Consider the following 23,537-nt stretch of genomic DNA (forward strand, 5'->3'; position numbering starts at 1 on the left):
CAGAAATGCCAACTGACCCAGCTGGGATTCGAACCAGCGACCTTCTTGCTGTAAGGTGACAGTGCTAACCACTGAGCCACCGTGTCACCATTATGTTATAATATGTTGTTATAATATGTTATAGCTCTATGTTATGTTAATATCTATAAGCTGGTGTGCTCCAATATAATGACAAAATTCACATTTAAAAGATGGATTCATAATGCACATAATGTCTTATTTCAATACTGATGAATGATTTTGATTACATCTCTCTACACTTCAGCTTCTCGACAGTTTTTCTGTCTCCTAAATTATTAGTATAAAAGCCACTAAAGTGGAAACTGATCACTCATTCATACAATTGAATATGGGTATGATGAGATTAGGAAGAGAAACAGACAAGAATTTTGGGTTTTATAGGCTGTAAAATGCTGCTTTACTGAGCTCAGTGGCTCTGGCTGAGCTGTGATAGAAGAAACAAAATACTATAGCTAATAAAAAGGGACAAACTGCTTTATATGTCCTGGCCTGTTTTCCTGTTTCAGTGGAAACTATAAACACACTGAATAATGCAGCTTTTTTTCAGGAGACATTTCAAAATTAAATACTGTCTGTAACTACAGTTATCTTTACAGTAATCTGCATTTTTTGCAGCACGATCACTGCATTTAAAGCACTCTTCTTATAAAAAATGCAATTCTCATTCTAATATTTAGGGATTTTATCATTAAAAATAAATAATAATGATTATTCTTATTATTATTCATTTTATTTTCAGCTTAGTCCCTTTTTTAATCTGGGGTCGCCACAATGGAACATTAGTATCTGGATGCAGCCTTTATGATGCAAGCTGAGATTGCATTACTCAGCGATGCTGGGTCAAACACAATGCACTCAATGGAGCTAGTGACGTCACTGTGACAGGTAGGGTTAGGGGTGAGTTTAGGTGAGCGCATTAAAAAGCATTGGATGCAGCTCAGATTGCACTGCACCAGGTCTGCATCCAGACCCCTCTCCAATGGAATGAACCGCCAACTTATCCAGCATATGTTTTACACAGCAGATGCCCTTCCCATCCACCCACATACATTACGGACAGTTTAGCTTACCCAATTCACCTATAGTGCACGTCTTTGGACTGTGGGGGAAACCGGAGGAAGGAAACCCACACAAACAGGGGAGAACATGCAAACTCCACACAAAAATGCCAACTGGCCCAGCCGGGACTCAAACCAGTGGCAAAACAAAATTTGTTTTTTCTGTAGCCAAAACAAATTCCTTGTGTGTGTGAAGCACACTTGGCAATAAAACCGATAAAACCGATTCTGATTCTTGCTGTGAGGTGACAGCACTACCCACTGCGCTACCGCACCGCCTAAAAAAAAAAATATATATATATATATATATATATATATATATATATATATATATATATATATATATATATATATATATATATATATATATACACACACACACACACACACACACACACACACACACACACACACATACATAAATATGTGGTGCTGCTGTTGTGACATTAAAGTCACGTGATCGTGGCTTTAGAATTAATCATGTGTATTTAGATTATCATGATGAATAATCTTTAAGAAGCACTTTTGTTTATCAAAGTGTTTTTTGTCTGCAGTAACCAAAAAGCCAAATAGGAAAAAAATCTAATCATATAGTCTACAAAATATGTCATAATTTTTCCTTTTTCTGAACGAGTGTGTTATAAAATACGGGTGGGTTTACCTTCATTAGGCCTGCTAAATCGTTTAAAAAATGACAGTGCAGTGCCGTTCGCTTTCTGACCGCTGTATGTCGCATTTCACTTCGGGTGTCAGTCTTCAGCTCAGTTCTCTCGGCCGCCGTACACACAGGCTGTTGCAGAAAAACGTTTTCCGGTTGTGAATAGCAACCCTAAAACATTTTGATTTACTGTTGCGTCCGTGTGTGATCATGGCAGAGTATTCACATGTAAAATCCACCAAACTGGTACTGAAAGGATCAAACGATAAGTAAGGCTGTCGTTCAACTGTGTTCATCCACCGATTATTAAAACATCGTTTGCCGTTAACCTCTGTTTCTTCAATTGATAAACAGACTTGCTGTGTGCTGTTGGTGTATATTAGTTATTTTCTTTAAAATAATGACCTGGGGTTTTCATATTATGCAGAAAGAAGAAAAAGAACAAGGACAAGAAGAGAAAACGAGATGATGGAGGAGACAAGCTGGATATTGTTGGTATGTTTTGTCATTTCCCCCCTTGAGCTGAATACAAAAGATAAACAATAAACCGTTATAGGCAGACTAGCTATTTATTGAACTGAAGTATAGTTGATGTTATATTCGCGCATTTGTTCAGTGACAACTTGTGATATAAGTGTTTACCATGGTACTTTGAATATTCAATCTAAAATTACATGTAAGTACGACTTCAAAACAACATTAGCACTATTTAATTGACTGTGAACAATGTTGTATTCTGATAGTGATTGGCTGCTATAATGGAATTATATAGTAATGTAATAAATTTCACTATTTAGAATTTGCAAAGAATACATATTTGAAGGTATTTTAATGAGGTATTTTTGAAGATTATTAAGAAGAAAGCTTGAATGTGTGAATATGAAATGTACTTTACCTCAATATTTATTGACTAGAGCAGTGTTTTGTGAGCACTGTTTGATTTACCTCATTGGTGCAGACCTGAGCTTGTGTGTTTCTGAATGTCTCTTTAGGAGGATGGTGGACGGTGAAGTGTTTTGGTGAGATCACAGGCACAGTGGCCATTGAGATGCATAAAAACTCCTACATTCATGCTCTGGACACTGGACTCTTCACTGTAGGATCTCCACATAAAGGTGATGGTTGTGCTTACATACATTTATGTTATGTTATTGCCCAAAAAAGCCATTTTAACTTTATTAAATTGCAAACAAAGTGATGATAGAAATCTAAGGTAATAGATTTCATGTGAAAATGGTCTGGATTAGGATTTGTGGATAACAATAGAAGAATAAACCACAAGGGTGAAGGGTCTGTTGTCATTTTCATATTAAAACAGTGAAAATACATCAGGAGGAACAGGACACAACTAGCGTACCGAATTAATAATATGTCACAGATTTTATAGTGATGATATCAATATCAAATTAAAGGCATAGTTCACCCAAAATCGGAAATTTCCTCAGCAGTTACTCACACATTCATAGTAGAAACAAATAATGCTATTAAAGTCAATAGTTATTTTCTCAAACATTCTTCAGAATATTTTCATTTGTTTTCAAGAGAAGAAATAATTTCAAACAGGATTGGAAAAAGTGGAACAAGAGTAAATGATGGCAGCATTTTTATTTTCGAACTATCCATACAACTAAGTGTTATTTTGTTTTTCTGACTGATAAAATATAGAATGACAGCAAATACATTTAGGCATCTGAAAGATGAGAAATATTCAAGGTGCAGCAGCCTTTATTTATTTTATTAAAACTCAAAATCAGTATTTTAAAATCACGTTTTCAAAAACAGTTCCAGTTTAGTTGACTTAGTAAGTTTAAAAAAGTCACCAACCTGCCCTAAGAGAGATAATGTGTACAAAAATCTATTGATATTCATTATGGTATCAGAAAAACTTTGCTACATGTGTTGATGTATTCCTTCATCTGTAAAGTAATGGTATACTACTACCCCTAGTTTCCTTTGCAGTGAGTCAAATTAGAGGATTTTTTTAAAATACAAAACCCTTTACTTGTATAACTAACTAACATAATAAATGAACTTCAATGAGCCTTCCATAATAAAAAAATAATGCCTTGACCCCTTCAAAACAACTTCAGTACAAGTATATAATACAAAAATAAGTGCTTGTATAGGATTAAAAAACTAGAAAATGTATAGCAAATACCATAGTTGTCTCAAAATGATGCACTATATGCCATGTAGCTGTACACTACTGTACACACTATAGTATTGAATATAATACATTTATGTAGGCTTTCTGTACTGTTGTCCGAAAGCCCTGCCAATAGTCAAATACAGAACATGTATATTTGTCTTAATTTAATAATGTCTTTTATCATGTTTCCTGTTTTGTGTTGTACAATTTGCAATAATACTAATAATAATAATAAATAAGGTCTATCATCTTCGTATTTAAATGTTTTTTTACATTTTTTGTTTTATTTTAAGAGTGAGAAAAAACTACCTGCATGATTTACACTCAAAAACAGCAAAGATTTGTGTACAAGGACACACTGACACAAACCGAGTGCTTTTTTTGTAAAGGCTGTGATTTAAAATCCATTTTACAAGATATACTTGCAGCATCTTCAGGCAAGAGGCAAATGTCTCTGTGCAATTATACCGCGTTGTATTTTTCCTGCCATGCCATGTGGCTTTTATATTGCCTTTTAAATTGAAAAGGTCCCTCTAATAGCGCGGAACAAATAAGTCTCAGAAGTCGAGATGGCTAGGTGCTGCTTTTTTCTCTGTTGCACTCAACGTGGAGGGATTTAAAAACCTGAATAATGTTATGGATCGTCAGTCGCCATTACTGCTGCCGTTCATGCAAGGCCCAGAGCAATTTCATAGTTCAGTCACCAGGAGGAGTTGTTTACGATTGTTTTTCTTTCCAGCTTCATTTTCTACTTTCCACTGACCGTTGGCTGTACAGATCTGGAAGTACAATGGAATTTGTTCACACTCCTCTTAAATCAATTTCATTTAGTGGTTGACACCTGAAATTATTAAACGAATGACAGTAACTGTTGTTGACATCCACTTCATGAGCGATGTGCTTGTATGATTACCACACCTTTTCATGCTTTAATCGTGATATTCCACGAACACTCACACACTACTAATTTTGGAGCATATCACCTGAATGCTCTTGGGAAATTCAGTATGTTAGATAATTCATGAGATTATCCTGTCAGCAGCAGATAGAAAAGAATATCAGCTGTCAGGTTTACTCTTGCTTTTATTCATCCATTCCCAGTTGACGCTGCTATTAAAATACTTTAAGATTCAGCGGTTTATAAAGTTTTTTTCAAGAACTTAAGTAGTTTGTTCTGATAAAACAACACAGTGACGTTTGTTATCTTTTAGCAAATGCTCATTGTGAAAACTTTGACGATTTTTTTTCTTTTATGTGTCATAGCATCAGAATAAGTTTGTGTTATGGGAAATTGCAGCCAACGATTCAGTTCCTGTAATAGTATAATTGATTTTATAACTAACATTTAAACACTTGGGTCAGTAAGACATCATTTTATAAAGATTCCTAAAAATGTATTGCAATTTCCCCAAAAGCTATAAAGCAGCCCAAAAGTTTTAAAGTTAAGTTGAAAGATTGGTGAATTAGAAGGACTTCTGAAGGAGTATGTATGCTGAAGACTGGAGTAAATTGTAATATTTCACATTATTACTCTTAAACTTTTGTGGTGTATACATTTTATTAAATTACAAATAACATGTTATGTGCAGTTTTAAATATATTTCTTGTGTTTTCAGAGGATGAAGGTCCAGATCCTCCTGAACAGTTCACAGCTATAAAACTCTCAGATTCCAGGTAAAGGTTACAACTATACACAAAATAGGTTTGTACAATATATAATAGACATCACAGGATGTATGATGTCAGTCAGGGACTGATCAGACCCCACAGATCAGAATGCATGCCATGTAATTTGTGAATTACTTGCAAAGTTTAACCATAATAGAGTGTTTATCAATCATGCAGGTTTTAAAGGCCACCTATTTTATCCCTTTTTCAAGTCTTTTTTGTCTCCAGAATGTGTCTGTAAAGTTTCAGCTCAAAATACCCATCAGATTATTTATTATACCTTTCTGTATATTGAAAATTATTTAGCTGTTAAGACATTATAGCTGTTTTTGTTGCCTGTACCTTTAATGCTAATGAGCTGGTTCTCCCCGCCCACCGTTTCCAAAAGCATGTCACAGCCATAGAGATCGCTCACCTTTACATAGATAAACAGCACAAAGACAGACAAGAATGAAGCAGATCTCCCTCACAACAGTAAGAATTTTCCCAAGGGTTATTTGATGTATTTGTTGTGGAGTTAATTCAAGTTTTTCTGCAACGATGAGTCACAAACAATGTCGCTATAAAGTCACACTAGCACACACACACACGATTAGCTTTGCACTGTTTGTGCATGGCAAATGTGACAGGATACACATTAATATACACTGCTGTATGGATATCCATCATGTTAATGTATAAAATAAACCTGATTTAACGTCCACGAACCAAGATTGAAGAGTCTACTTTTATAATTGTACTGACACTGTGTCTGTGGTGATGAATTACATAGCGATTATACTGTCTTTATTTCAAACATGCACTTTTTTAGAAACTTTTTAAACTCATTCTTAAGGTGCAGATAATCACAGAGAGCTAAATACATCTTTTAATCCAAGTCCTGTCTTATTGATAAGCGTTACTAAGGAGACATATTAATACATGGCTGTCAATCAATTCGGTGGGTGGAGAAAGCGCACTTGCGTCTTGTTGTGGTTTACCTCAAAATGGGAGGGATTTGAATCATATTTTAGCGCTAGAAATTTTTAAAAAAGAGACTTATTGTCTTTATATCACCCCAATATGACTGTGGACACACTATACACACAGTTCTGTTCAAACAGCTTCCAATAGTTCATTTTCATCATACAGTTGATGCCAGATTTATTAGCCCCCCTTTGAATTTTTTTACTTTTTTAAATATTTTCCAAATGATGTTTAACAGAGCAAAGACATTTTTACAGCATGTCTGATAACTTTTTTCTTCTGGAGAAAGTCTTATTTGTTTTATTTCGTTTAGAATAAAAGCAGTTTTTAATTTTTTAAAAAGCATTTTAGGGACAAAAGTATTAGCCCCTTTAAGCAATTTTTTTTCGATAGTCTACAGAACAAACCATCGTTATACAATAACTTGCCTAATTACCCTAACCTGCCTAGTTAACCAAATTAACCTAGTTAAGCCTTTAAATGCCACTTTAAGCTGTATAGAAGTGTCTTGAAAAATATCTAATAATATATTATTTACTGTCATCATGGCAAAGATAAAATAAATCAGTTATTAGAATTAAGTTATTAAAACTAGTATGTTTAGAAATGTGTTGAAAAAAATCTTCTCTCCATTAAAAATTGGGGAAAAAATAAACACGGGGGCTAATAATTCTGACTTTAACTGTAGGTGCCCTTTAAATATTTGTAGCATCATCAAAGAATATCGCTATTTAATGTACACTGTGAAAACGATGCAATGCGATTTTTTTATTTTTTTTTATTTTGTAATGTTATTTAATGATTTAATATTTGTACCTGAATCCTGTTAGAATCCTCAGAAGAACATAAAGCACTGATAATACATATTTTTTAAATATCTCTGTTCTGTTGTTGTTTTTTATGCTTGTTATTGCATTTATTATATTTTATGCAGATGTACTATTCCACTTATTCAGCTCAATAATTCTTAAATAATGAATTCTTACTAAATAAAGCTACTAACGTTGTCTGTTTATATTTTTTCATATGGCATTGAACATTAGTTTTGATGTTCATTGTTTCAGTTGATTGTAGTCTAAAAGTAGTTTCCAACATAGAGGTAGTGCTAGCAGCACCTTAAAAATGCATAATCATACATACTGTACCATTTAATTATTTTAAGTCGGTGGTCTCAGGGCGTACTCACACTATGTACAGTTGCCTTGAACCGGGCCGAAGCACGCTTGTCTCCCCCGACAGCCCGCACTCACATTGCATTCGCACCTGAGCATGCTTGATGCATTGTTCATTAAGAAGCGCTCATAAGCAATCATAAAGTCCTGGTGCTGCAGGTATTAGGACATTTGCTAAAGCTGCAGCTGTCATGCAGTGAGGTGTTTGCGTCTTTAATAATCTATGACAGTTTGCGTTCATTAAACAGTAAGAATGATTAATAAATCCAAATGAAACAGTCCCTTAAAAGCCACGTCCCGTCTTCAGTTTTGGGCTCAGGCGCGCTTTGCACTGGTGAGCCAAAGTGAACCACGCTCTGGCACACCTTTTCCACCCGGGCCAGGGCCGGCCGACTGAACTGTGCCTGAGCCCGATTCAGAGCACTCACACTTCTCAAACGATCTGGGAAACGGGCCTGAGCACGGTTCGGATAGCATAGTGTGAGTACGCCCTCAAACTCAATTCCTGGAGGTCTGCAGCTCTGCATAGTTTAGCTCCAACCACCTCCAACTCACAACTACTTAATAGTCTCTATTAGTTGTGAACACCTTTGGATCAGCTGTGTTTGATTAGGGTTGAAGCAAAACTGCAGAGTTGCGGCTCTCTTGTGTTTGACTCCTATGTTTTTAAGTCATTTTGATGATGTGGCTAAAATCGCTGATGTATTTATTTTTATTTTTTTGGTGTCTAGGATAGCACTAAAGTCAGGGTATGGGAAGTATTTGGGTATAAGCTCAGAGGGAGTTGTAGTTGGTCGATCAGATGCCATCGGCTCCAGAGAGCAGTGGGAACCAGTGTTTCAGAATGTAAGTGAATCTGCTGCAGGCACAATGGAAATATCTCTCAAATGTGGAGAGAAACTCTGAAAAAGTATGGTACATTTGGCCAAGTTTTAAAGTCTGTTTCTACCTTTTATTTTTGGTCTGTGCTTGTAGGGTAAAATGGCCTTGCTTGCTGCAAACAGTTGTTTCATCTCGTACAGTGAGAGCGGGGACATTGTGGCCAAAAACAAGACAGCTGGAGAGGAGGAGATGATCAAGGTGAATCTTTTCTCAAATCACAATCCACACCAACTTCAATGGCTGAAGGACCTTTGTTGTTGTTGTCTGAGGGACAGAATGATTCACCTCTGCTTCAGTTTTAACATGCATATTAACGGCTTGCCAAACATCTTAAGGAATAACTCAGTCATATGTTCCAGATTTGGACATTTGGCTCAAATCAGATATTTTTTCACAATTTATTAGGGGTTTAATGATGCACAGTAGGATGACAGTTTATAATGTGCTTTAGTTTTAAAATACAGCTCAGCAGGGAGGGGAACTAAGCACTTCTTTGCCTATTTTAATAAAGCAGTGGTTTAATGACCAACATGTGACTCTATTTTTAACTTGACTCAATTATTTCTTAAGGATGAGCGGGTCTTAGCTTAGCTTAGCATAAACCATTGAATCAGATTAGACCATTAGCATCTCACTCAAAACATAAAAAAAGAGTTTTGATAAATTTTCTATTTGAAGCTTGACTCTAATGACTTTAATGATAGGATAATTATTTCAACTCTTTAGTCATTTTTGAGTAAGATGCCAATGGTCTAATCAGATTCCGTGATTTATGCTAAGCTAAGTTAAACGTGCTCCCCGCATACCTGAAGATTGACTGAATGCATTAAAAAATGGTAAAACTCAACTGTTTAACTCTAGGGGAGATGTAAAATTAGGCTATTTCTGAAAAAACTGTTCCCTTAAAAATGAATTTCAGGATTTAGGAATGTAATGTTATTTTATTTATTTTTTAATCTGAATGTTTGCTTTTACACGACTACAATTTACAGACAGTCTATTTTGTCTGATTGCAAGACAATTTTTTTCCATTGACTATAAAACAGTTTTTTTATATTTACCTTAAAGATAAACAAGCCTTACAGGACCACTTTTAGCTTAGCTTAGCATAAATCATTGAATCAGATTAGACCGTTAGCATCTCACTCATATATATATATATATATAAATAAAGAGTTTCAGTAATCTTCCTATTTGAAGCTTGACTGCTGTAGTTACAAGCAAGTTATGGAGTTTACAAGCAAGTTATGAAATTTACACCACTACAATGTACAGACAGTCTATTTTGTATGGACGCAATGCTATTGCTGTCAAATGAGAATGTATTATTTTCCTTGACTATAAACGTTTTTCCTGGTTATCTGTCCTCTACAGATCCGTTCATGCACAGAAAGGGAGGTGAAGAGGAAAGATGATATTGCAGATGAAGACAGAGGTGATGTCAAGAACTGCGAGCTCAATTATGTGTGAGTGTCTACTTGTATTGCTGTTTACATTATAAACAGAAGCTCTGCTGTTTATTCAGCATTCAGTCAAGTATTAATGCTTACGTCAATATTCCCATGCAGAAAGAAGTTCCAGAGTTTTCAGGACCGGAAGCTGCGGCTGAATGAGGAAGACAGCGGTTCACTCAAAAAAGCCAGAACAGATGGAAAATTCCATGAGGCGCTGCTGGACAGGTAAAACACCTCTGAATTTATACCGTGGTCATACTGAAGAACAAATGACTGTAGCCTGATAATTGAGCTTATTCTCTGATGGATGAAAACATGGAACATTATATTTTATACACCACCTATGTTGTCCTGGATGACTTATTATAGAAGATGTCAGATATGAAATGTGAATAAGCAAACCATTATAAGTAATTTATCATGGCTAGTGATGTCTTGAGATGCCATGATCTTTTGGTGTTGTTGTTTTTTAGGAGGTCAAAGATGAAGGCTGACAGATACTGCAAGTGAGACCAGAAGAAACACATCAACATTTTTACATCTTTATTGAATTGCCGTTTTAATTTCACAATTTTAACATTACTCTTGCAAATGCAAGTTACAAACTCTAGCAGCAATCCTGACTATGTTTTCTACATATTTGTCAGATGCAAACTTCTAGTCAGTAATGTGAGAAGTCAGATATTTTGAGAAATGTATATCTCTGAATGTGTATCTCTCAAAATCTTGAATATATATATATATATATATATATATATATATATATATATATATATATATATATATATATATATATATATATATATATATATATATAATAAAGCCAGAAATTATTCATACACCTGGTAAATTCTGACTTAAAGTTACTTAAATGAATATTTTTACTTGCTTGTTGAATAAAAATTACATTTTAAGTCAAAATGTGCCAGCAATATGAATCATTTCGTGCTTGACTGTATATCTGCAGGGTATTTTGTTGTTGTTTTCATTATTTTCTTTATCATGTGATCAAGACAAGCTCCATAATTATTGAAGATTTTGTCCGTTTTTTTTTTTTTGTATTGCATTGTAAATGTCATTAATTTCCAAAAATAAATGGATTACAAACTCAATCTCTCCTTTAATCACTTAATTTATTCAAATATATTAATTATTCTTATGAATAATTCAACATTTGGTACATATCTTGGAAGACATGAATATGCCTAAAATGTTTGTCTCTTTGTCTTTCTCTTTTGGATGTGATTTAATGTTTTTGATGCATATATGTATAGAAATATTATTCATACTAAAACCACATTTAAAGATACAATGATGACTCTTAAAAAGACAGTTCACACAAAAATGAAAATTCTGTCATCATTTTCTCAAACCTCACTTGTTCTACACTTGTTTGACATTCTTTACACAGTCAAACACACACAGACATATTTTGAAGAAAGCCAGAAACACGTGTAACCATTGACTTTCATAGAATCTATTTTTCCTACCATGGAAGTCAAGGGTTAGTTTTTTCAGATTTCTTAAAAAATATCTACTTTAGTATTCAACAGATGCTATTATTTTTCAGCTATATATCTGTCGCAGGCAGAGTGCCTTTTGTCCCACCAGTGCAGATGTACAGCCATATCGCACTACTGTGAGTGTAGTGTGTTTATACAACAGTTCGACGGCATACTCGTGTGTATAAAAAAGAAAATCAAACAAGGAGTCTAAAAACCCTTTTGTATTAGGAACTACTTTCTTCCGCCATTCATTCACATCTGCAGCGGACGTCAAAACAGCAGAAGCCGTTTCTAAGACAGACCATTTAGAAACAGGTAATTAATAATTATATGAACATATGATCTCACACAGCCGTCCCCCCACTTTTAAAATGTCTGCTACGCCCCTGGTTTCAAGTAATGTTATTTGTAACTGATATGAGAAATGTTTATAGTTATAGATAAGTAATCATATGCTATTTAATTAGTTATGTATATCATATATATGTCATTTACTCTCCCTTCACTTTTTCTATACATGTTTGACGTTTGAACACAAAATATGTTTTCTTCGAAACTTGTATCTATCTGGTATCTGTTGGCCTTTTCTACTTTGGATTTCAGTGACTACTGGTTTCCAACATTCTTCGCGGTGTTATTTTGTGTTCAACAAAAGAAGAAGGAATAGGAGCAAGTAAACGATCGATTTCATTTATTTATGCGCTCTGTGTAATGTAAAACTACTTAAAACCAGCTTTTTAATATTGCTTTGATTTATTTTGATCTGCATGTTGTTGCTCTCCACAACCGCCAGATGGCGCAAATCACTCGTCAGTTTATCAGTCGTATATTTACCTGACTTGTTTGTTTCGAGTGAGGTAAAACTGCATTCTTCTGTTTCCATATTTTCTCCTCACACGCTTAATTAATAGAAATATGATACATGGCAGACTTGTGCTGTAGTGTAGTAACATAAAGCAGAAACGAAGCCAAAGACAAAAAACTGTAAAGTCATCTTTTATTCCGTAAGTCATTGTTTTGGTCACTCCCCCGTGTGTCTCGTGGGTTTGCGCAGATCACCAACCGTCACGAGAATCCTCATCGACACTTCCGCGTTCGGAGAAGTCCGAGGACAGATCAGTCTCATCATGAACAACAAATTAAACTTAAGCTTTTTCATTTTCTCTTATATGTCTATATGCTTGTTTGCGCAATATGTACCACCGGTAAGTCAGTCTATGGTTGTTGTTGTTGTTGGTATTAATCTAAAGTTGTTTGTTTACGACAACAATATCCTCATATCTCATTTTCAGATGTGTGTTATTGTGAATGACAGCGATAGCAGGACTGATTTGTGTTTGTGTTTATACGACACTGATTTGTTGTATAACTTGGCCTAGTTAATGGTGTGGACAGTTAAAAAGTTGAGGAATAACCAACATAACACTAATCTCATTTGCTGTAACAATGAGATATAATAACTGGTGTTTGTGTATTTCAGTACACAGAAGATTGCAGAAGTGGCATGTATCCTCCAAATGGCCCCACGTGAGTATAATAACTGAAATTATGAGTTATACAGTCTGTAGAAATACTGTCAGAGTGTATATTGGTTTATTACACAATGTGCATCAACACTATACATCACAGTTACGTGAAGTGCATGAAAAATACAGCGAGCAAATAAATACTCACACAGGAGAAAAAGAAAAATATATAAACTGACTTTAAAATGTTACAATAACTTAATAGCCTGTATGAAAAGAAAAGTGAAGGTCAGGTGTTTTGTAACAATAGGGTTTGATTATTGTTTGATTGAAATGTGTTTATCCAAGTTTGTTTAGAATAATATGAATGCTTAAAATATATGACGAAAGGAGAAAACCTGTATATAAATATACAATTAATCTTATATCTATATCTCCAGCATCATGTTTTTGTGCCCACATTTTTTAAATTCTCTTGAAATGCACAGTCACAGACCTTAAAAACACATGCAAATTATATATATACATCTATATATATATAGATGTATATATATATATATATATATATATATATATATATATAGATCTATATCTATCTATCTATATATATATATATATATATATATATATATATATATATATATATATATATATATATATATATATATAGATATATATATAGATCTATATATCTATATTCTATATATATATATATATATATATATATATATATATATATATATATATATATATATACACACAAAATATACAAATTTACAAATAAAATATTTTATATATAAACATCTGAAAAAGGATACTTTTATACTGAAAGGTCTTTTTTTCTAATAATTTGAGGTATTTAATTATAGAACAGTGTAAATAAATAAGAAATATAACCTAATAACACTTTTAGTTTGAGGATTTGATTGAGGATAAGCTGTATACATGTACTTTAATAATGTAATTTTCCATCTAGGTTTGAGATTTATTAGCACTTAAAAAAACAGCATTAAATGTGAAATGTGTTTATCCAAGTTTGTTTAGAATAATATGAATGCTTAAAATATATGCCGAAAGGAGAAAACCTGTATTTGAATCTTTGTATGTTTTAGATTTAAAGGCGATGTGTCCTGGTATACTGTTGATCTGGATTTACCAGCAAGCAAAAGATGGACAGATGTTATTTCAGACAAGAAGACTGAGGTGAGTTTATAATTTCATACTTCTGAAATTCTTCATAGATGACTCTACTCGTTACTTTGAGTTGCTTGATAAAGAAATAGACTGGAAGTGCTTAAATAGTTTTGCATTGATGGACAAATTCACTGGTTATGTGAGGTTTCAGATGAACTTTGTGAACTGAAAAGCGCCATTACACAAGAGCTCATGTGCTTTTTTTCCTTCAGATGGTGAGCATGATTCAGGCCATCAGAGATCTTGCAGACGCCTTTGTTCCCAGCGGGAAGCTTATTCAGCTGGTGGACAAGGATTTGGTGAATATCAACTATCTAACATATCTCTCTCTGTAAAACCCAATAAGTTAAGGGAACTCATACCCTTTGAGGATTGCCTTAAACCATTTAAAGAGGTAGTTCTCCCCAAAATGAAAATGTACTCACTCTTTCTTTTGTTGAACACAAAACAGGACATTTTGAAAAAAAGCTAAAAACCTGTAACCATTGACGTCCATAGCAGGAAAAACGAATACAATGGAAGTCAATGGTTACAGGTTTCAGCTTTCTTCAAATACATTTCTATGTGTTCACCAGAAGAAAGACACTCATAAAGGTTTGAAACACGTAAAGGGTGAGAAATTAACAGAATTTTTATTTTTGGGTCAACTACCCCTTTGAGTAAAAAAAAAACTGAATGTATTGCAAGCTTACTCCATATGAGTACACAAAATATTAATTAAAATTATAATGCCACTTCAGTGACAATGTAAACTTGACAAAACGCATTCATTTGAGTATAGAAATCTCGGTTTCAGTTGATAAATGTCTATTAAGTTGCATCGCAGTTAAACTATATCTTTAGTATAAATCAAACCTTTCGTTGTTAAAGGCTTCACTGTAAAACCTATTAAGTTATAGGAACTCCAACCATATGATGCTAAATGATGATGCTAAAAATGGATTTTTCAGGCATGGACAACCTGTAATACCATATTAATCGCATGTATAAAAAGTGATTTTTTATTTATTTTTTTATATTTATCTGAAGGATTAATGAGTCTGGCAGGACCACTTTTAACTTACCTTAGCACCTTAGCATAAATCATTGAATCGGATTAGACCGTTAGCATCTGACTCATCTATATATATATATATATATATATATATACATTTTTACCATGATTTACAAAAGACCCCCACTAAAAATATCAACGTAACTGTAGTATATATATACAATAAAAATGTACATTTACAATAATGATTTTTTGTCGATACTAAGTCTTTAATCAAAATGTTGGATAATAGATTACATTTATTTATGAGTAGGGCTGCACAATATATCGTCTCAGCATCCATATCGCAATGTGATTGTTCGTAATAGTCACATCGCGAGCATATGTAATGTTGAGTTTAGATTATAATTAAGATCATTTCACAAGTGTTTTTGAGGCCTGTGACTGTGTGAGCATTTTATAAACACTCAGGCCTAAGAAATTGTACCTTTGACAAATTAATAACGATTATTTGTATTGAATTGTTTAAAAAACAAAGACTATTATTTTACATTTATTCAATTACTGTGTACCCAAATACAGTTCAACTCCTTGGAAAACAATACAATGCTGTTTATTTAATTAGTTTCTTTTTCCTTATTGAATTGATCTATGCATGTAGCTTGTTTCTTATATTTCATGCATATGCGCTCCCCTACAGAATCACCCCAATCAATCTAAATTGATAAATTATTTCCAAATAGTTATGTAACTCATCTAGTGAAATTATATTCATATTGCAATATTCAGTAGATTTTTCCAATATCCTGCAGCGCTATTTACAAGTATCTATTATAAGTATCTGTGATCTCTTATAAGGATATTCTTTAAATTTTACATAAAGATATGTTGCACACAAAATATTATTTATTTCAGATTTTGACTTTATTTTCACAAAGGTTACTTCAAAAATAAAATAGACACGTCACTTTCATTTAATGTGCTTTCTGGGTATATCACTATTGTGAGTTTGATTTGATTTAGAGCTCTATGTTGTGTGGCAGTGTAAGGATTTAAAGTAATGTGTTTTGTTTTTTCAGCCGTTGATGGTGGACACTCTGCCGTACCCGTTCAATGAGGAGATCCGAGGAATCGCATCGGTCTCTGGTGTTCCTCTGGGTATGAAATGCAGCAAAACTATAGTATCATGTTTAACTCTGTTTCATCAAATAAAACCTGTATTCAAACTGTCCTCTGTGATGCAGGAGAGGTGGTGCTTTTCAACATATTTTATGAGGTGTTCACTGTCTGCACTTCTCTGGTTGCTGAGGACATCAACGGTGAGAACATCATCCAACATAAAAAATGACTTATAGTTGAAGTCAGAATTATTAGCCCCCTGTTTATTTTTTTCCCAATTTTTGTTTAACGGAGAGAAGACTTTTTTCAACACATTTCTAAACCTAATAGTTTTAATAACTCATCTCTAATAACTGATTTATTTCATCTTTGTCATGATGACAGTAAATAATATTTGACTAGATATTTTTCAAGACATTTCTATACAGCTTAAAGTGACATTTAAAGGCTTAACTAGGTTAATTAGGCAGGTTTGGGTAATTAGGCAAGTTATTGTATAACGATGGTTTGTTCTGTAGACTATTGAAAAAAATTATAGCTTAAAAGGGCTAATAATATTGACCTTAAAATGGTGTTTAAATTAAAAACTGCTTTTATTCTAGCCGAAATAAAATAAATAAGACTTTCTCCAGAAGAAAAAATATTATCAGACATACTGTGAAAATTTCATTGCTCTGTTAAACATCATTTGGGAAATAATTAAAAAAAGAATTCAAAGGGGGGCTAATAATTCTGACTTCAACTGTATATTTATTTAAAGATTTGATCAGTTTTTAAAGGACACAAGGGAGTGCTATGGGGTCTGAAACTGATTAGTGTTTTATATAGATACATACATTAATATTTTAGTATCAAATAATTGAATTCAAATAATCTAATAATGGGCAACACAGTGTCTCAGTGGTTAGCACTGATGCTTCACAGCAAGAAGGTCGCTGGTTCAAGTCCCGGCTGGGCCAGTTGGCATTTCCTTGTGGAGTTTGCATGTTCTCCCTGTGGTTACGGGTGTCCCCCACAGTCCAAAGACATGCTCTATAGGTGAATTAAATAAACTAAATTGGCCGTATTTCGCAGTGATGGGTTGCAGCTGGAAGGGCGTCTGCTGCGTAAAACATGTGCTGGATAAGCTGGCGGTTCATTCCGCTGTGGCAACCTCAGATTAATAAAGGGACTAAGCCGCAAAGAAAATGAATGAAGGAATCAAATTGGCCATAGTGTATGTGTGTGAATGAGTGTTTATGGAGGTTTCCAAGTACTGGCTTGCAGCAGGAAGGACATATGCTGAATTAAGTTGGTGGTTCATTCCGCTGTGATGAGCCCTGATGAATAAAGGGACTAAACCGAAGGAAAATGAATGAATAATAATAAAAAATAATGAATACAACAAATATGAATAGGAATTACATAAATAAATGATGCCTCATTTGCTTAAAATAAATAATTTATCATAAACTTATAAATATACATTTGATTAGAATAATAGTGACTATGACAATGATGCTGCAGCAAACATTTTAATTTAGCTTTGCAGCACAGGAATAAATTACATTTTTTAAATAAAACATGCGTAAAACATAAGCTGGAATAGTCTGAGTTTTCGAAGTAATTTTTTATAAAGTATCTTGAGAGATTGTATGGGTGTTTCCCAGTGATGAGTTGTGGCTGGAAGGGCATCCGCTACATAAAAACATATACCAGAGTAGTTGGCAGTTCATTCTGCTGTGGTGACATGAAGAAAAATTGTTATATAAGATATATTATATAAGAAAACTGTTATTTTAAGTTGTACTAATATTTCACAATATTAATGTTTTTAATTAAAGCCGTATTGATGAGCATAAAAGACTTATTACATTTTTTACAAATAAAATCATACAGTTCTCAAACTAATAAATGGAACTCTACAACACTGTGTAATATGAGAATACTTGTTGTGAAATGCCGTAAGGGAAAGATCAGTTTGTTTTTACTGTAGGCAATCTCATCCATGCAAGGAATCTGGACTTTGGACTGTTCATGGGGTGAGTTTTAACATTTGTTTTTACCCTTCTTCCTCAATTCATACATACTCATTGATTGTTTATTTTGCACAAGACTTCATATGCAGTGTGTTCTTCTCTTTCAGATGGGATTTAAAGAACAGGTCATGGATCATCACAGAGAAGCTGAAGCCTCTGATTGTCAACATAGACTTTACGCGAAATGGCCAGACGGTCTTCAAATCCACCAATTTTGCAGGATACGTCGGGATGTTGACCGGCATTCATCAGGTAATCACAGAGCCGTCTTTGAGAATATCCAGAATAGAGACCGGAGACAGAAGTGATCTTTTGTCTCGGCTGTTGTTTTTAGTTTCACTTCTGCGTTTGAACAGGAAGGATTATTGTGAAAGCTTGGACTGTTGGTCACTGATCACATTGCTCGTGTTGTTTTCTTTACAGAACTCATTCACTCTCACTATGAATGAGCGATTCAGTCTGGATGGAGGATACATCGGTGAGCTCCTTTATTCATCTTACTGGCTGCTGCTGAGTCATGTGGCACAAATATGTGGAGTTTAAGGCCAGAAATTACATTTGACTTCATTTTTTTTTTTTTTTTTAAACCTTCAAATGGGAAAAGGGGAAAGTGCTCAGGGGTAGCTTAATGTGTCGGTGATGTTTGGACAAGGGATTCATCAGAATAAACAGCAAAAGTAAGTCCAAGGCACTCGAAAAATTTGGAAAAAATATTAAAAAGCCTTTATTGACATGGCTATTCCTGCGGTTTTATGGAATAGTCATGTAAATATAGGCTTTTAGGCGGCGCAGTAAGTAGTGCTGTCGCCTCACAGCACAGAGATCACTGGTTCGAGCCTCGGCTCAGTTGGCGTTTCTGTGTGAAATTTGCATGTTTTCCCTGCGTTCGCGTGGGTTTCCTCCGGGTGCTCCGGTTTCCCCCACAGTCCAAAGATATGCGGTACAGGTGAATTGGGTATGCTAAATTGTCCGTAGTGTATGAGTGTGTAGATGTTTCCCAGAGATGGGTTGCGGCTGGAAGGGCATCCGCTGCGTAAAAGCATGCTGGATAAGTTGGCGGTTCATTCTGCTGTGGCGACCCCGGATATAATAAAGGGACTAAGCTGAAAATGAATGAACGGATAAAGGCTTTTAATATTTTTTCTACATTTTTCAAGTGCCTTGGACTTACTTTTGCTGGGACTTTTATAACATTAATAAATGTCTTTGACTTTTATGTGAAATCTAATTACTTTAATCAGAACTCTGTACAATATTAATAGCAATAAAATGTGTATAGTTTACAAGCTTAAATATACATAAAATTGTACAAAACTCGTATACAAAACTCATTGCATTTGGGTGAATTTTATATTGACAAACTTTTTTCTTTCTTTTTTCACCCTTAATGTTGAATTTGAGGCATAATTGCTTAATTTAGTTGCTTTTGATTCCTCAAGGGTCAAAATTGAATGGGGTTTCTGGCTCAGTGTTATTCTTTTTTTTTAGGTTGTATTGATTTATTTAAGAATATGTGTTTTATTTGGTCAGATGATTGGTAGAATGAATGCATGTGGTCTTATTGATAAGTGTGTGTGAATTGCAGGGATTCTGGAGTGGATCTTGGGAAAGAGAGACGGCATGTGGATGAGTTTCCTGACTCGCTCAGTGCTTGAGAATGCAACTAGGTTAACAATTCACACATACACATTAATGGATTATAAACATTCTAATCCAGTGTTTATATAAATAATTGAACCAGTTTAAAATGGCCTTTTATAACTATTCAGTTAAAGAGTATAAAGGTAGAATTATGCATTTCGAATCACTTTATAACATATTTCAGAATAATTAGCATTTTATTTTAGGATACCATTTAAGCAGTAATATTGTTCAATTATGACTTTTTTCCTGTAATTTATTCCTCAAAGCTCCAGTGTTCAGTGAGAAATTTTAATATGCTGAATTTGGTGCTGCAATTATCACAGCAACATTAAGCAGTAAAACCTGTTTTTAACATTTATAATAGGAACTATCAGGCATAACTGAACCCCATTTGATGATGAACACTGATGCTATGGCTGCTGTAAAAACATATTTTGAACATTGCAGTAAATTACATTTTAAAACATTATTATAAAAACTTCTCAAAAAGATGCATCCCTTGTGAGATGTCACTTCAGAAAGATTCATCTTAATTCACAGATTTGATTGGTCGAGGAATTATTGTTTAGTCCTTACTGGAACTGAATTATAATACAAATACATGTTTAAATCTTTATGTAAATATGTTTTTGATTCTGAAGCATGACACAAATGCAAAGACATCTCTTGAGTATATAATAATAATGATGATGATATTGTTTTCTTTTAGCTATGAAAGTGCCAAGGCTCTGCTGTCTGATACTAAGCTGTTGGCTCCAGCCTACTTTATCCTGGGGGGAAAGCAGTCGGGTGAAGCCTGCATTATCACCAGATCCAGAACACAGAACATCAGCCCGCTGGAGTGAGCTCTGCACCACTGCTCTAGTCTACACACATGCATAGCTACATCAGGGCTGTTCAATCCTGACCCCTCTGCTCTTATGAGTTGATACTTATAAATTATTACTAAGGCCAGACAGAATCTGCGGACACTTTTTTGCTATTTCTGCACAGAATTTTGTAAAAAAAAAATAAAAAAATCTTGAATCTCAGTATTATAACTGGGGAAAAAAAATTATGAATTAATTAAAAAACAAAAGAAAAACTTTAATATTTACAATGTAAATCCGATGAGATCCACCTATTTGGTAAACAAAGCAAGTCTCTCATCTTCTAAAAGACAGAAAATATTACTTTGCTAACAGTACTGTAAACAAATTAAATGAACATTTTCATTTTAGTCAATAACATTACTGAAACAAACTTAAAAACTGAATAAATTAAAATTTACATAAGTAAATAAACACTCACAGATGGGCTAAAAACCTGCAGATTTTTGCGCGCACAGATTCTGTGTGGGCCTACTTATTACTCTGACCACTGAAAATACACTCTGAAATTTAGATGTACTAGATTCGTCACCTAGTTAATGTTAAATGACCTTTTAGGGTCAGTAGAATCGTTTCACTTTCATCCACAAATCTTCTCCTGTAGCCTCATATAAATCTAAAGTGTCAGAAGTAGTTAAGGTAGCGTTAACTACTCTTTAAAGGTTCAGTGAAGCACTTTGAAATTTAATTTTTTTTTTTTTATTCGAAATTTGGCCATCTCAACTGAACCATGAAGAGAAATATAGCACTTCAGAACACAAATTTAGATTTTCTTTTAGATGAACTCAGAGCTCTCGCTCATCCTCCATAGACAACAACTGTCCAGAAACATTCAAAGTCCAGAAAAGGAACCAAAACATTGTTAAACAGTCCATGATGTGACTTTAGTGGTTTAACTGTAATCATACGAAGCTCCAAGAACACTTTTGTGCACAAAAAAAAGAACGACTTGCTTACCTGCATCTTCTCTCCTGTGTGAAGCTATCAGGGTATCCATTTACTAAGGGCAGTATGACATATTGCCGTTAGAGTTAGCAGTGCAACACTTATGCTCACCTTAACTTGACGTGGAGGACATTGAAGAAATTGTTTAGTTGTTTTTTTTTCGTATGATTTCAGTTGAAACACTTAAGTCAGTTGAACATTTCTAGACATTGCATGTCGCAGGGCCATTGCTGTATTTGGACTGTGAGAAAGCTCTTGAATTTCATCTGAAATATATGAATTTGTGTTCTGAAGATGAACGAAGGTATCAGGGGATTGAAACAGCATGTGTGGTTAGTAATGCCAAAGTTAACATTATTGGGCGTATTAACCCTTTATCTAAAATATATTAGCATGTCATCTAACTGAAGTGCTACAGTTATTTCAAACCTAATATATAAATAATGAAATTTGAATCATCCGAGGTACTTAATGATATGGCTTATAACTTATTTATTAAGAATTATAGACATTCATGAGTAAATGCTGGCCTTTTCCATTTATCTAGAATTTTTTTTTGCACATTTGGAAAGTAATAACACAAATAGACTAAAACACATGCACAGGTCAGCAGTGTCAGCATCCAAGACAGCTTTATTGACATGATGTGCAGTTTTGGGAATTGGCATTCCTACAGTGTGATTTTAGACGCTGGTTAAGGTGCGTTTAGAGGAGGAGATTAATTCTGTAAGGCAGTGGCCTTGTTGGTTTGGAGTGAAAATAATTTGAGTAATTTGGTTTAATATAACATAGTCTATGCATTTCAGGCTGGATGTGAAGAATGGCAGGTGGTATGTGTTGGAGACGAACTATGACCATTGGAAAGAGCCTCTGTTTTTGGACGACCGCAGAACTCCGGCTATGAAATGCATGAATCAGACCACACAGACAGTAAGTTTGGAATTGCAGACTAAAAAAAACAACAGAATCGTAATGTTGCAATTTATATTTTCTTTTTTTAACTTCTTGCAGAATATCTCCGTACAGACGGTTTACGACGTCCTGTCCACCAAGCCAGTCTTAAATAAGGTGGGTTCTTTATTTATTTATTCTATTAATTAGTTTAGTTTGTAGCATGTTTAATGACCGATTCATTAACACTTTTCATTCTGGTGCTGTGCAGCTGACCACATACACTACTCTTATGGAAGTGTCTAAAGGAACACTGGAGTCTTTTATTCGTGACTGTCCCAATCCCTGTATGCCCTGGTGAAGGACTCAAGATCATGGTACACTTCTGCACTCTATTTGCAGACAGCAAAATGAACGATGAAAGTGAGAATGTGGGTGTCTCGGTTTAAGAAGGGAAATAATTCTAATTTTAGCACTGTTCAAATCAGCAGTCCTACATTTTAAAACATCTGATTTCAGAATCACGTGAGCTTCGTTGGGTTTAAAATCAAGCTTAACCTGTCAAACAGGTAGAACAGCTTACTTAACACAGGTCTTACAATGTGCTATTGAACAAAACTGCACTGAGAATGTTTATTGCGTATGACATATTGTACATAATTTAATCAATTTTTTTGTGACTGTATCATTTTTGTTGCTTTTGTAATGACATATTAGCTTCTGGAAAATGCACAGTGGAATATATTTCAACTCGATAATCAACACTATTGGTGCCTTAATAAATCATTGACCAAATAACATTAGTTGCAAAATTAAGAGGTGTACGTCACTAACATTAATAAATGATGTCATATTTATTGCTTT

General features: G+C 34.1%; 2 protein-coding genes across 3 annotated transcripts; both read left to right on the forward strand.

Moving 5' to 3' along the window:
• The first annotated feature begins 1,863 nt into the window (after positions 1–1,863).
• Positions 1,864–10,763, forward strand: frg1 (FSHD region gene 1). Its single transcript, XM_056460935.1, has 9 exons — positions 1,864–2,006; positions 2,165–2,232; positions 2,730–2,852; positions 5,503–5,560; positions 8,424–8,538; positions 8,668–8,772; positions 9,949–10,040; positions 10,143–10,253; positions 10,502–10,763. The coding sequence occupies exons 1-9, from the start codon at positions 1,948–1,950 to the stop codon at positions 10,536–10,538; spliced, it is 768 nt and encodes a 255-aa protein (XP_056316910.1). The 5' UTR covers positions 1,864–1,947; the 3' UTR covers positions 10,539–10,763.
• A 1,833-nt stretch (positions 10,764–12,596) lies between these two features.
• Positions 12,597–23,530, forward strand: asah1b (N-acylsphingosine amidohydrolase (acid ceramidase) 1b). 2 transcript variants are annotated; one of them, XM_056460950.1, is made up of 15 exons: positions 12,597–12,738; positions 13,014–13,060; positions 14,112–14,202; positions 14,406–14,492; positions 16,267–16,345; positions 16,432–16,506; positions 18,282–18,327; positions 18,432–18,576; positions 18,748–18,802; positions 19,910–19,991; positions 20,678–20,809; positions 22,589–22,712; positions 22,794–22,850; positions 22,945–23,046; positions 23,097–23,530. In XM_056460950.1, the coding sequence occupies exons 1-14, from the start codon at positions 12,661–12,663 to the stop codon at positions 23,032–23,034; spliced, it is 1,188 nt and encodes a 395-aa protein (XP_056316925.1). In that variant the 5' UTR covers positions 12,597–12,660; the 3' UTR covers positions 23,035–23,046; positions 23,097–23,530. The 2 variants fall into 2 exon arrangements, with proteins under 2 accessions (XP_056316925.1, XP_056316918.1); XM_056460943.1 differs by having other exon boundaries at positions 22,945–23,530.
• Positions 23,531–23,537: the final 7 nt, after the last annotated feature.

This window comes from Danio aesculapii, chromosome 1 (assembly GCF_903798145.1).
Source record: "Danio aesculapii chromosome 1, fDanAes4.1, whole genome shotgun sequence".
NCBI lineage: Eukaryota > Metazoa > Chordata > Actinopteri > Cypriniformes > Danionidae > Danio > Danio aesculapii.